The following is a 15,306-nucleotide window of genomic DNA, read 5'->3' as shown; positions in this document are numbered from 1 at the left end:
TCACCTTTGCCCTTCTTTCCTTAAGAAAATCCAGGAGATATGTGCAACCCATTTATGTAACAAAAGACTTTTTGTACCTAAAAGGAGAAAATCCTCAAGAGTAATATAATTCTTATAATGCTGCCAATGTCAACAACTATGCAAGTTGCCTGATACTGAATTACTGGCTCCATAAGGTACCTCAGGTTCTGTGTATCAGACCTTAGTTTACCCTATAAATAGAGAGCTTGTGGGCGAGAAGGGAGAAGATCCAAAGACTCATTTAAGAGCAATTTTTTAGAAATACTTACAATACACAAACAGAAATATCTCCATCTCTCTCTTCCCTGTTCCTTTTTGGATTCTTGCAATCACTTATAAAACAGTTGTTGTTGGTTTGGTTTTTTTTAATCCCTCAGATCAAGACAGAAAATAATGCTCTGTCTAATTCAGGAAGATGTAGTGGTTTTGAAAATAGTATTTGTAGGCTTCATATTCATTCTTAATCTCCAAATGGAGATAAAAAAATATGCCTAAGGCCTGAAAAAGTATAATAAGTTTTTGTATATATAAGTCATCATACCCTAGATACTACCATATGGCAGTATTCATCATTACTTTTCCCCCTGCCCATAATTAGAGAATGGGATTGTCCAAGATATTTATGAGGTAAAAATGTGCAAGTATTGACTTGCCAGTGGTTTCTATCATATTTTTTGAACAGCACAACTACAACAGTTACAGGAAAACTAAAACATCACATTCAGTGCCTGGGTCACAATTGAATCTAATGTACTGTACTCTGGAAAAACAAGAATTCCTGCTTTTCCCTTCTGCTACTTCCCACGATGATTCAGGTGATGGTTGATGATGCTACCAAACCTAATTACCAATGTGTAGAGACTGAACTTGTAAACTAGGATGCACAATAAAATTTAGGGATTTCGTGATAGTGTAGATTCTTGTAAGGACAACAGCATAGTGAAATATTTGGATTTAATTAATCTCAAGGTTTCTTTATGGAGTGGGAGTCTATTTCCTTGACTCAGTCACTCTTGATGAAAGAGAAGGATGAGCAGCCTCTTAGGGCAGACATCTTCATTGGTGACGTAGTGGGAATGAGTGCACCCTTAGTAGTTCTGGGGATGTCACCAAGCTGGTCCTGCAGTGGACACATTGAAGGGAAGGGATCCCATCCAGACAACCCAGGCAGGTTGAGCAGTGGGCCAATGCAAACCTCCTAAAGTCCATCACGGCCAAGTGCAAGGTCCCGCACCTGGGTTGGGACAATCATCATTCTCAGCACTGGCCAGATGAGAGACAGATTGGAAACATCTGCCCTGCAGAGATGGACTTGAGGATACTGGTGGATGGAAAACTAGAGACAAGCCAGCAATGTGGGCTCACAGCCCAGAAAACCATCTATATCCTGGGCTGCAGCAAAAGAAGTGTGGCCAGCAGGTCAAGAGAGGTGATTCTACCAGTCTGCTCTCACGAGGCCCCACCTGGAGTGCTGCATCCAGCTCTGGGGTCTCCAGCACAACAACATGGGCCTGTTAGAGCAAGGCCATGGAAGGGCCACAAAAACCATCAGAGGGCTGGAGCTCTTCTCCTATGAAGAAACTTTGAGAGAGCTGGGGTTGTTTAATGTGAAGAGAAGGCTGCAGAGAGACTTTAGTGCAAACTTCAGTACTCAAAGTGGGCTTGTGAGAGAAATGGAGAAAGGGTTTTTAACAGGGCCTGTAGTGGTAGGACAAGAAAAAAGAGTTTTAAACTCTTTAAAGGGTAGATTTATGTTAGATAGTAATATAAGCTGGAAGAGAGTTGATTTAGATTAGATATTAGGAAGAAATTCTTTACGGTGAGTGTGGTGAGGCCCTTGCACAGGTTGCCCAGCGAAATTTTGGATGCTCCATCCCTGGCACTGTTCAGGGCCAGGTTGGATGGGGCTTGGAGAAACCTGGTCTGCTGGAAGGTGTCCGTGCCAAGGCAGGTGGGGTGGAAATGTCTGATCTCTAAAGGTTCCTTCTAACCCAAACCATTCTATGATTCCATGAATTTTGATATACATTTTAAGAAGAGAGCTGAGATTGCAGTTATACAAGAAAATTATGAAACAGTAGTAGCTAATTTCACAACCATACCCTTGTGGATACAAAAATGCTGCTAAGCAAGGATTTTCTTGCTATTTTCTAAGCCCATGAGAGAATTTTCTGTCTCACAGAAGAGGTAGCAGAGTTATGTAAACAACCAAACACCTGCAGCCTTAAAAAGTCTTGTTTATAATACAGTAGAAAACTATTTTGACAATGGATGTTTTAGGATTTTAGCCAATCACCCCCAAGGGGTGGCTGATCCTTTGTCCAATTAGACTATGAAGAAAAAAGTCTATAGAAGAGTTTGTAAAATAATTAAATAAATCAATCTTGCTGCACAATTCCTGCCTGCTGGATCTTCTCTCCTCCCTACGGCTGCGGGACACGGTGATATACCCTAGGGCCCAGGACGGCGGTAATATACCCTAATGCCTTTTACAACTACAGTTCAAGGTATTGGCTCACCTCAAAGCTCTAAAAGCTTAACTTTAGACATCCAGTGTCATAAAATGAGTAAAAGCTGATATCAATATTCCTTCAAATCTATGTGCATAAAAAAACTTCAAGTCTCTGCAAATCACAAGCAGGATTTACTTAAGGAAACACCACTTCCTGACATTCAGTAACAAAAAGTGCAGAGCATCACCCTTGTTTTCAGCTTACAGTTTGTCTTCAACTGCTACTAATAGTATATCACACTAGACTTAATCTTTGCAAAGTACAGTGGTCAGACTGAAAAAACTGGAAAATGATAGAACATCAGAACCTGGGCATCAAGATAGGCTCTTATCTTTGTAGAGGTAAATTAGGTACAAAGGAAATTCAACAGGGATTAGGAAAAACGAGCAGTTTATAAATTAGTGTTTTAAAATACAGCAACATATTCTCAAAGGAGAAGCTACCTAAAAAGAACAGCTGCAACTGAGTAGTAAATCCAAGAGTAAAACAAAAAAGATTTTCTTTTCAGTCAATTTGCATGTCAGAAAAAAAACACAGCTAAAGCAAATTCTGTGCTTGGTTATGCTTAAGAAACACATAAATTCTTTACACATCAGGGTGTTTACCTGTTGTAAGTAAGTTTGTGTAAATATATATATATACGTGGCATACACATTCTGTACTAAAACTTTCCAGCTGAAACAAAATTTCTGAGGAGCTGACTAGAAAAACATGAAATACAAAAAGCCTATTTTAAAGTTCATTTTGTAGAAGCCATTTTCAGTCAAAATATTTTGATTGTTTTGAAAATACGTGCCTTGGTTTGAGACAAATTTAGAGGACCATCCGAAATGAACGTCCTCTGATAGAAGGCAGGTTTCAGCAGCCTCTCCCCCACATGTTTGGAAAGAAATTTTTCTTGGAGGAAAGTGAAAAAAAACCCCTATTTATTTAACAAGCAGGGTGCACGCAAGCACCAAAAAATACAAAGGTCATCCCAAAACAATATAATTGCAAGACTTGCCAGAAAAGTAAACCTTACAAGTCTTGTATTACACATGTAAAAAAACCTGTAACCTAATTTACTCCACATTGTTATTTTCCTTCAAGCCTAATGCTCTAATTTTCCCAATGATCCCAATATTCAACAAAACTTCCTCATACATGGGAGTACAAGTCGGTTATGCTTTTACCTTATTCACCTTTGCTATGTGGAAACCATTAGCATGAAAAAAAATCAGTGCTTACAGTATTGTGGCTGTTGGATCATAAGGATACAACTCTGGTGGTGATAATTTCTACCATATGTTGTGATTAAGCATATGTACATGACTAAGTAGTGGCTATGAAATACTCTTATTTTTATCTCTTTTAGTAGCATCCTGCAGCCATGAGAATGTGTATTGATGAGGATGATTCAGAACTATTTTTTCTTCTCAGTGGAGGTGCTTTGTGTGCAAAAAAGACAGTGTTTTAATTTTAATAACTACTGTTAAAAATTGCTTTACTGTCTACTTTTATTAACCTTACCAGAAATTGGCTTTTGCCAGGTATCAACATATTCCGGAGGTTTTTTGACATCTGTGTCAATTGGTCTGGCAGTATCCTCAGGTGCATAAAGGTCATCTGTGAAAAAAGGAAATGAAATAAGTATCTACAGTGTGGCACCAAGTAATGGAGCACTTGTATATTGCATATGTTCAAACTCCAGTTGACATGATGTGCAAAACCATCATATGTGGCCCATGTCTGTTTTTACTGATAACTTAGTGATATCCATTAACTTCTTATTCATGTAAGTAGAAAGTGATCTGGTTCTACAAAGCCTGCAGTTTAATTTTAAACATTCCTCTAGTAAAGTATATTTGGAAAGAGAAAATTAATAAGATGAGGAGGTAACAGATGAGTTAAATCAAGATTATACATGGAAAAATGAGAAGAGAGAACATTCTAGTTTTTCAGTGTAGAGAATAAAATGTCCATTAATTCTTGCAAAGGGCAAAGTTCACTTTCTCCTCATAGTAAGATTTCTGGTCAGCCTCCATAATAAATAGTTAGAGCAATTCTGGACCAAATATATTCACCATATTTGGAGTACAGGAGACAAAGTATACACAACATTCAGTTTGTATACGAGAGAAAGTCCTACTTAAAAGTTACATAAACACAGTTTTAAAAATGTAAGTGGCATTAAAAAGATCAACACCACTCCTGGTAGAGAACAACTGTTTCACATGCTGGTATTTATAGGACAGCCAGACTGTTAAATTAATATGCTTTCTCTACAAAAAGTAAGTATACTTGCTTTATAAAAACTGTATATATAGTAAAGCAATAAGATGCATTGCAACTTCATCATGTTTGTGGGAAAAAAACCCACACACCCTTGCTCAAGATGGAAGACAAAACCCCCTAAAATTTGATATATTAAAAAAACCCCTCAATATTACTTTAATTATCAAATTCCAACCCTATTCCACCATGATCTAATCAGCTAAAGATTTCATAGGTTTATAATCTGGTTCTCAATTTGTTTTGACATTTCACTAGTATTTTGATGGTATGAAGCAGATACTTTTTCAATTACTTTACTATTTGACCATTCCTGTTGCATGTTCCTTACAAATCCACAGCCCATACATGATAAATAATTTACTGAAGATTAAAGTAATGAGACTTGCAGTAAGCTGGGAACAAGATGCAGATGACCTGGTCCCTGTGTCTGAAATATCTGAACACATCATATGGCTTTCTGTAACTGCAATTTGTCTTCAGGTAAGTAAAACAATTAATTAGATCTTCAGATATACAAAGCACCAGAGTGATTATCAATGCTTCATGTGCGTGATGTTCAAGGAAGAAAAGGCATGAGAAGACCAGCACCAGCTCTAAAAAAATTAAAAATAATCTTGTACATCATGAGTTATAGTCAGAGCATGTTTAGTTTCTCAGTTCACCTTTCAGTGAACATATCAACAAAATGTTGACTAATTGACTAATTCACACTAAATCACCCAATTATATATGACAAATCTAAATAAGTTTTGCATGTTACAGTGTTTACAGAAAAAACTATCTCTATCCTGCTCCTTAAAATCTAAGTTAGAATCTCAATCTTTTCTGAATTATATCAGCTAAGAATGAACAAAATATTGTATACGTTCTAGATAGAAGAAGTAATCTTTTTTCTTTTCAGAAACGTGAATTGCTCTTCTGCCATTAGTAAAGTAGTAATGAAAAATAAGGAAAAGTTTCAAACCACAATACTTTCATGTTGACAAAGTCTCCCATTTTGAGTATTTCAATACACTTTAAAGTTACATAAAAGTTAGTGTTTTTACACAAGATACCTGCACAACCAAAGTTTGCTGTATTTGTCATAGCATTTGCCTTATCCTACCTAATGTAACTTATTTAAAAGCACTTATCACATTCATCCAAACTTTTAACAGAATTGAGAATAGATCTATTACTTGCATATCTCTTTGTGTCTTCTTTTAATTCTATATTTTTTCCTGGAAACATTCATGAGGTCTGGAACATGTTTAAACTAAACTCCGTGTCTTTAATAGGAAGAATACTATTAGAAGGGTGGATCATTTTAAGGGAAGTAATGGGAAAATTGCCCTTCATAAAATAAACTGAAATACCTTTATACTTGAGTTCCTTTGGAACTTGGCTATACACATACAGTTTAAAAAATAAAAAGAAAATAGAACACAAAGTTAATGGCCATTGTAATGAAAATCATGTATGCCTCCCTTTCACAAGAGAAATGGAAATGTTGCTCAAAGTTTGTTTGCTGACATTTGTCAGGAAGCTCAGTAGATCAGGAGCAGTAGATCAGGATTAAATTAAAAAACAACTTACAAACAAGTTACATAGACTAACATGAAAAGACACCTGAATAAAATTATATTCTAGAGAAAATGGCTAAAACAGGTCGAAAACCTAAAAGGAATGCTAGTCATGAGGAAGCAATCCCTGCCTCTTTTCCCCAATCAAGTTTACCACCTGGCACTACAGCTGGCCAGGAGACTGAAAAGCCTGCCAGGAAACCAGCCACAACCCCGTGTGCTGGTGCTGGAGAAAACAAATTCCACTGCTTATCATCTGGGCTCTGCAGCTGCCAAGCACTCTCTGCATGGGGTGAAACATCTTTGCACTGAGGCTAATGAGCCCAGTCAGGAAGAAGAAATGGAGTACATTCAACAGCAGTGCCAGTCCAGCAAGGAATTAAAAGATCCAAACTGGTGTTCAAACAACGGAATATCCGAGAATAAGTGGTGTAATGTCTAAAGATGAGTCTGAAAATACATTGTTACATACACAACATATTCATAACAGCCCAGTTAAAAATTCTGATCATCTTAGATCAAAAGTTCAGGATTTTGATAAGCTAGCCCCAGGAAATACTGAAAAAGAAACTTTTTTTCTTTGCTCAGCTGGTAAGATTTGGGGTTCCAGGTTATAGAATTCTCTTTCCTAAGTCTCTTTTGCACACTTAGGAATTCTTGTGCAATAGATAATTAATTGGACATTGCTTGGGAGAGATAGAGAAGATCTCTTTAATTGATTACCTGAACTCCTTCTTGTGCAAATTTATTTTTGTGGGCACAGTCAGCCTTGTGTCTCAGACACTGCCACAATACTGTGATGTACTTGCCTTACAGAAGACTTGGGAATACACTTACTGACCATCAAAAAAAGTACAGATGGAAAAGTTGTGAAAAGCTGCAGCCCCCTCTCAAGATGTCATAAATGTACAGAATTCACTGGTCATTTCTCTTACACTTCTTGGAAGAGGGGTGCAGACTCACAGAAACGTATCAATGAGGTGTTTTGGCAGTGGGGTTGGAGGTACAAAGAAGTGGGCAGGAGATAACAAAAGCCAGCTCCTCTTTAGTACTTTGGATACCAAGTTTGACTCGAAGGGCCCACTTGGCAGGACACAAAATTTAGCTTAGAGACTACAGGATGTTTCTTTAACTTAGAGAAAAAAATAATTATGTAACTTGGCAATGGAAACTGCTACTGGAAGTATCATTTTTCAGATTAATTCTAAAAGAAGGTATTTATTTACCAGTGAGTACACACAGCATGCACAGTAAAGAGTAGTCTTGTGGTGACTTTTGACACCATCTATCACAATGAAGATCTAGTTCCTCGTGGCAACAGGCACTACTCTAAAGACATGGAAATAATAACAAGTGGTGGGCACACCAAGAAGGGTATTACAATAAGATTGCTTAAAACAATACTTTAGCAACCTAAACCAGCATTAAGCACAAAAAACTGCGTGTAACAATTTGCTACTGTTATGTTTATACTACTGATTTACTTAGCATGTATTCGTTTTTCCTGGTGTTTTTTATAAGCTCTAATACCTCTGCCAAGGTTATGAGCATAGGGGAGAAGAGAAAAGCTCAATGTACTGTGTAATGTAATTGTGTGTTTGTGCATAATTTCATAATGTGATCATTCCTGGAGACCAGTGTGCACTCTCCTATTCCAGTAACCAGACATTAGCCAGCTCACTTATAAGGTGATTTCCAACACGAGTGAACAACAAAACTTTTTGACCCATAACTACTGAAATTGGGCATTTAATGCTGTAACTGGCTCTGATGTCCTGGAATTTGATGGCTTCATTTAATTTACCAGAAGGATTATGAAGTGTCAAAAAACACATGCCTCTAATGAAGGCATTCACTCTGTATGTAATACAGAAATGTATGTCATGTTCTAAATAGGTTAAATTTAATTCACTTTAAATATACAACCATCTCTTTGAGCTTTTACCATTTCTAATAACATGGTGGGCTTGTGAAAATGTACTGGAATGAGTAGGTCAAGACATTCTATGATCAGCAACAGGTATTAAATTGCCAAAGATACAAGAAAGAAACGTTACACAGGCAAAAACATTTAGAATAGATGGAATATCACTCAGGCTATCCTAATCTAGCTAGCACAGAAATAGTTAACAGGTCCCAGCACTAATATGGGACAGGAGCACTTTTAGTGGGTGATCAGCCAAAAGTTTGCCTTGAATATGCACATTATTTATATATTTATATTATTTATTATTTTAAACTTGAATTGTTGATGAAGAATCCCAGAATTACATATTTAATTAACCAATGGCTGTATTAAAAAAAATCCCCAACAGTATTTCTATTGATGTAATAAATTAATGCTTTACAAAATAAAAAAATATGGATTCATTATGAATTAGCAGTGAAAATATTATGTTGATTGGATGGAAAAATCAGGTACAACTGAAAAAGGAAAAATGATTTTCCCTCCAACCAAGCCTGTACTTTTAATAAGTCTTTGTGGCTAGGGATATTTGATATCTACGTGCATATGGATATATAAATTGAAGACCCTTGTCTGTCATCCACCAACATGGAATTTTTTGGTGCTGAAGTATCCAAGCCTGAATACTGCACAGTCCAAATGCTGCATGGTCTGAAAATGAGTAGGTCTGATGTGAACACACCCTGGGCATAGAGAGCAACTAGCAAGATTAAGGCTTCCCTACCAAGCCTCCTGACTTGGACTCAAACAACGGGGTGATCCTTTTCAACTAAGTGTTTTTCAGTAATTATTGTGGATCTAACATCTAGGAAACATTACCAAACAGTAGCTACATAATAATACATCTGTAAATTTACTCAGACTGAGTGCCAATATAATTTCATAATCACCCTCAGGAATTACATGACAAGATCGATAGAAGCAATTACACATGGCATTCTGAGGAATTAAATTCTACAATAAAACACAATGAGATATTTTGCAGGGCTCAAGATGACTTGGGGAAGTCACATTCTGTTCTTTCATTGATAAATAAAAAAAAACCCCAAACCCCAAAACTCTACCTGTTGTTGGCACAATCCACTTTGGCAGTCCAGGTGCTTTTGTTCTGGCTGGTGCTAGTGTGGTTTTACTAAAAGCTGTGAGAGAGTTTCAAAAGAAAAAAGAAAAAAAGAAAAAAGAAGAAAAAAGAAAGAAGTTCCATGAGAAGAATACCCAACAGACTTCTCTGTGATGCCAGCAATTCCACACTAGAGAAGAAAATGTAACACCTGCTGTGGTAACACACAGAGTTTTGGTTTCTTTTCTTTTCTTTTTTTTCCTGTTTTGGAAAGGCTTTAACACTAGACTTATTAATTGATTGAAAAATACCCTTTTGTTTTTTTTTTTTTCTACCAGCAATGCTTAAAATTCCACTAAGAATAGATGAAATTAATTAACTATTTAATCTCTTCCCCATCCCAGATTGAATAAAAAATTATTACCAGGTCTGGTCTGTGATTTATCCGATGGCTTTGGTCTTGCAGAAGTGAGACGTGTTTTATGAGGTGCTAAAAGAAATAAGGTTCTGTTTCAATGCTGTGTGTGAAAGAACACAGGCAGTGCAGTACGATTTGCCAGACAAAAAGGTCCATGCACCAATGTGATACAGCAAAATGGACATATGAGAGTTCTATGAGTTCTAATCCAAAATGCATGTGGAAGATGCTAGTTTCTTTAGTGGCCAGATGACTCCATCATGCAGTCTGACCAGTTACATTCATATGTAGGTTTAGGAAAAAGGTATAAAATATTTACAGCCAGTTACCCAACTGTATATGGATACAGAGTTAGCTCTGCAAGGTATCCATGGCCTTAAGACATTTAATTAGGTTCTGTAAAAAACAAACAAACAAAAAACCTCAAAATAACACACCAAACTGAACCCCCCAAAATCAAAGACTTAGATAAAACCACAAAACATTGAAATATTGCTGAGAAAACAACTGGAAGCATTCAATGCAGACACAGTGTGGGACAGCTGAAGCACAGTGTCATCACCAAGGTTGAAATCAGAAGACTTCAACCTTTTCTTATTGTTGCCTTTCGCTTGCAAAATAATTTTGATACTGTAATTGTTATGGGATCTGTGAAACTCACACTGGAAGCTGAAAGCATAAGCAGTAGTCACTGTTATCTTGTGCCCAATCATCAGTGTCTGTAAATCAGTTTTTTAAAATAGCACTGGCTATTTGATATTCCAGTCTAATAAACACTTGACCCATAACACTTAATCCAGTCTCGCCAAAGCATCAGAGAAAATACTTATGCAGGACAGAACACAATACCTATTTTTGACATTTAGATTTGGGAAGTTTTACAGATCTAGATTTTGTAAGGAAAAAGTTGGAACTGGGTTACAACGATGTTTGCAACACTATATATCTGAGTATTCAATACACAGCTCTAACACTGTTTAAAAACTTCATATAATCTTTGATATTTGAGGCAATACTGAGCAAACCCCATTTTCAGAGCAATAAATGAACACTTGCTAAGGGGAAAAATAAATGTTCATATTATGTGTTTGAAATCGTTTTAAAGGTAATAATGAACATACCATTAAACATTAAACTCTACCGATTTTTTTTAAGACCTACAGTACAACAATTAAGAAAATCTTAAAAAATTACCTGTATTGTACCAAGGAATTTCAGTTGCTTGACCAATTTTGGGCCTGGGTGAAATGTGGTACGTTTCATTGGGAACTGAAAATGGAGATATTACTGCTTATCAAATGCAAATGATTTCATTTTAAACATAAGACATCACAGGTGGAAAGGAAATTCAAACTGTCTGTGCAGATCATAAACAAAAGAGTCAGTGCTAGAAATCTGGCTGAAAATCATGCTTTTATACAGGTAAAAGACGTTTCGAGTCTGGGAAGATATATATCATTAGTAAGTCAGACAAAATCAGAAAAGGTGATCAGGCAATGCCTTTTTAAATGACTCCTCAGCCTTGTACATGTAATACTTATTTCTATAAAGAAACACAGGAAGAAGAAAAATGGATGGAAAATTAAAACCAGCAATATTTTGTACATGCACTGGACTGTAACTAACAAACGAACATGACAAAGATATATTAAGGTATTTCTGTTGATTAAAGGGTACATTTAGCCATATAGCAAAAGCAGAGAAAGATGTATGAAAAATAAACTGACATAATATTCTCATTACCCAAAGTTATTTTGGACCCATCAACAACATGAACTGTTACAAGGTTAATCGATCCCAGGTGTGTTGCCCTTGGAGCTATAAAAAATAAACCATTGTTCTGTGAGAAGGGAAATTAAAAAAGTTGGATTTCATGAAGGATCTGTCTCCATTGTTTCCTAAAAACCTATCTGCACATCTGCTAGGACAATTTTAACAGACACAAGACAGACACGTTCTGATTAGTCTCGATGTATTTTCATGCTGACAACCAGACAGTGCAGCTATTCTGCTGGGCCCCCACTAACTTCAGAACACTTGCCCTAGACCTGGAGTTCTGACAGTCTTTGGTCTTTCTCATACTTGTTGTATTAACTTACACTTCCCTAAAAAACTTCAAGAAGTTTTTAGTAATGTATTTCTTTTTCAGACCTCACTCAAATTTGAATGAATTAACTGAAAGTTATCTAAGTTACTGGATGAAAAGGACAGACTGGTAGGCAGAGGCACACCCGACACATCTTTTTGTCTTTCAGAAATAAGGTTAAAATATGGAAGCTGGAAAATAACCTACTTACTAGCATAAGGAGCAGTGGCTAAAAAGTGCCATTTATACTCTACAGTAAACATTTGTTTACAGTTTTTCCTAACAGCAGCTTATTTTGCATATACACCATTATAATGATTTAAACTTTAAAAGGCAGAAAACAAGCCTCTAAATTCTGTTTTCTAAAATTCTTTCCCTGAAACTAAATTTGTAGTGGTACCAAAAGATGGCACTTGTTAACTATGACATGATTGGAAATAGCTCTTATTCAACTGAGACTTAGAATCTAACTTGGCTGCTGAACAGCCTTTCAAAATAAGGCATTTAGAAAAGAAATCTTTTTCCTGGACTGTTCAGTTTGATGTTCATAGTAATATATATGTACATATGGTATATATACAGATAGAATATAGTTCTTGAATAAATAGGGTCTCTGCTTAAAATATTTTTGGCTATATAAAATGGACAAGGAGAAAGAAGTGTGTGGGGGAAACTATTAAACTATTCATTAAGCTATTTGCCTAAGACTAAAATTTTTTCAGTTCAGAGGTTAGGTCAGAGAGTAAGAAAGACCAGGAGCTGCTCTTATAGCCATGTAGTCCCTCCTCTCCCTAATTATATTTATTTCCTGTTATCTTCCTACACAGCAATTTTTACTGAAGTAGTTCACCCCATGGTAAAGCTGAGGTATCACCACTCTTCACTATAACTGAGCATCCCTGAATCTACCGTGGATGCTGCAAAAATCACTGGAATTGAAGGTACTTCTGCATCTAAATGTCTTGGACTGAGACTCTGTAACCGAGATTCAAAAGTACTTGAGAAATTGAATCAAATGTATTTAGGGTAGTAAAATCCCCCCAAAGAAAAGAACTTTGTGACTGTGACCGCAGAAAAATATTTTTATTAAAATTAATTGAATTTCTCGCATTTTTTGATGGCTACTAATCCCATCCATCTGCTTTCCATGGAAATTGATGCAATTCTTGGGCATTCACTTTGATATAATTTATGAACATACTCTCAGCTGAACAATGATGCAAATTTCTGTCTACTTATTATGCATGCCCCCTGACCGCAGACCTCAGTGACAGCAGAAACGTAACTAAGGCAGTGCCACAATAACACTTCTAAAGTTACAAACTGTAAATTACCAGGCTTAGTTTGTGGTACTTCTGGCCTGACAGATGTTTTGGATTTGGAAGGAATGAGCAGTGTTTCTTTTGGAGCTGAAAGGAAAGGAAAAAGATTATTATTGTATTCTTCAGGAGTCATGATCCAATGCCATATTTAGCCCACAGAAAATGCATGCCTCAAATGCCTGAAAAAAAGACAATAACAATTCCATGGCTTTCTGGAACCTGAAACAAAGTGACTATCCAAAACACAGAAAAGTCCCAGCAGTGTGCTGTAAGTTGAGTTAGTGGCTAAATTCTTGCTCTAAAAGAAAAATTAGGCCACTGAGTTTGGTTGGAGATCTGACAAATACAGACTTCTGACCAGACATAAGCTGTAGGCTATTTTTGCTTTATTTCAAAAAATAGAAATGAGAATCCTCTGTACTAAGATACATGCACGTGGCAGCAGAACGAAGGATAGTGAAATGGTGCTTTATAAATACCACATTGGAGAACGCTGTCTAGAAATTTCTCCTTTGAAAAATTAGAAATACCTGCATCTTAATGTTAAGGAAACTTATTTACCCATTGTTGCCCTTGAATGACCAGTAGTAGTAGATTTTGTAATAATTGGTTGTGGAGTTGTCAGATGTATTGCTGTTAAGGAGAAAATGTGAAAAATTTTAGAATATTTGTCTGTAATAGAAACAAAGAAGCATTTGCTAAAACCTGCAAAATGCCCCAAACTACGGAGTAGCAGAATATCTTGAAAATCAACTGCTGACAGATATAATTATCTTTCTACTAACTTCTGCTATACATTCCTTTTATCCTGAAAATGGGAAGCCACACAGTCCTCCATAACTATTTTTAAACCTACTTTCATTTCAATATAGCAGACAATGTCTGTCGCTAACTGTCCAAGCACATTGTAAAGGAGTTCTGCTGCATTTCAAGAAGAGATTAAAAAAAAAGTGCTCACAGAGGAGCATCCAAGATTACCAAGCAGTAATCACAGTCTGCCTAGCCACTGAAATTTGTCAATACCCACATTACTATATTTCAGTCTTCATTTGCTATGTGTAATAGAAATAGGAAAAACATTATATATATTATACATACCCTACTATTGTTTGTAGTGTAGTTTTGGCATATTTTTGATTGATTATTTAAAGTGTAATGCATTTGTTTCAGCACAAAACTGGCTATGAATAATTCCATTAAGGAGCACAAAACCAGAAACTTGGGGAAAGAATGATTAAACACAAAATTAAAAGAATTACTCCATTACCAGGTTTGGCGTATGGCACTCTTGGTTTTTCAGTTGTTTTTCGTTTGGTATGAATGAACTGCTTTTCAGTTGGAGCTGGAATAAAAACAAACAGCACCCAGAACAATAATTGAAAAAACACACTGCTTCTCACAGCACACAAGGAACATAAGCACGATCTCATCTGGAATAAGGCAAATTATGTAAGAATAAAGCTGAAAACCATTCAGTTGGAATTCCTGCAAAGAAAAAGCAAGTTAAATGGCCACTAACACAAGAAGACTTCTAAAAAATTATCTTCAAATTTGTAGCTTTGCATCAAGCAGTCTAGAATATAGTCATTAACATCATCATACTGTAATAGGACAAAAATAGACAGTGGTAACCTATGTCCTCCTCATCTGCCGCACATGAGTATCTGAGGACAGGATTTCTTTTTCAGTGGAACATTTGTATCAAACTTGATTTATAAATTAAATTCTTTTGTTCTTATGTAGGAATGATTTAATATTGTTATCTTCGTACTATTCAGATAAAAAATCTTGTAAAGAAAAGTAGGAATCATTAACTGGAAAAGGTTTTCTTAGCACTTTCTAGTCTGTGGTCTACACCAATGGGAGAAGTCCAAAATTATCTGCCTTAGCCTGTGCATTCTTCATCCCCCTTGCACGTGAACATTACTCAGATAGCTCAGATGTTTACAACAGGGCACATACTTCATAAAGCTACATGAACAGATACTGAATGAATACTAACCTAAGTATCATTGCATACCAGGGAATACATATTAAAATAGAAACATGGTTAAAAGCAGTTTTAATTTCCTCTTCCTCTTTCC

At 36.2% G+C, this 15,306-nt stretch overlaps 1 protein-coding gene across 22 annotated transcripts in view; it reads right to left on the bottom strand.

Moving 5' to 3' along the window:
• Positions 1–15,306, bottom strand: part of LOC121666270 (ABI family member 3 binding protein) — a 129,666-nt gene that overhangs the window by 26,847 nt on the left and 87,513 nt on the right. For 19 of the 22 annotated variants that reach the window (XM_042031640.1, XM_042031651.1, XM_042031643.1 and 16 more), the window contains 8 exons: positions 14,490–14,564; positions 13,784–13,855; positions 13,235–13,309; positions 11,558–11,632; positions 11,009–11,083; positions 9,821–9,886; positions 9,401–9,475; positions 4,044–4,139 (listed from right to left, as the gene is read on the bottom strand). In XM_042031640.1, the coding sequence (XP_041887574.1) occupies positions 4,044–4,139; positions 9,401–9,475; positions 9,821–9,886; positions 11,009–11,083; positions 11,558–11,632; positions 13,235–13,309; positions 13,784–13,855; positions 14,490–14,564 (609 nt within the window). The remainder of the gene's footprint in view (positions 1–4,043; positions 4,140–9,400; positions 9,476–9,820; positions 9,887–11,008; positions 11,084–11,557; positions 11,633–13,234; positions 13,310–13,783; positions 13,856–14,489; positions 14,565–15,306) is intronic. The other 3 variants (XM_042031649.1, XM_042031656.1, XM_042031660.1) reach the window with 3 other exon arrangements.

This window comes from Corvus kubaryi, unplaced genomic scaffold (genome assembly GCF_017639235.1).
Source record: "Corvus kubaryi isolate FWS band 111438036 unplaced genomic scaffold, C.kubaryi_AGA036_p1.0 37341, whole genome shotgun sequence".
Lineage (NCBI taxonomy): Eukaryota > Metazoa > Chordata > Aves > Passeriformes > Corvidae > Corvus > Corvus kubaryi.
This window is presented reverse-complemented; position numbering and strand designations above follow the sequence as displayed.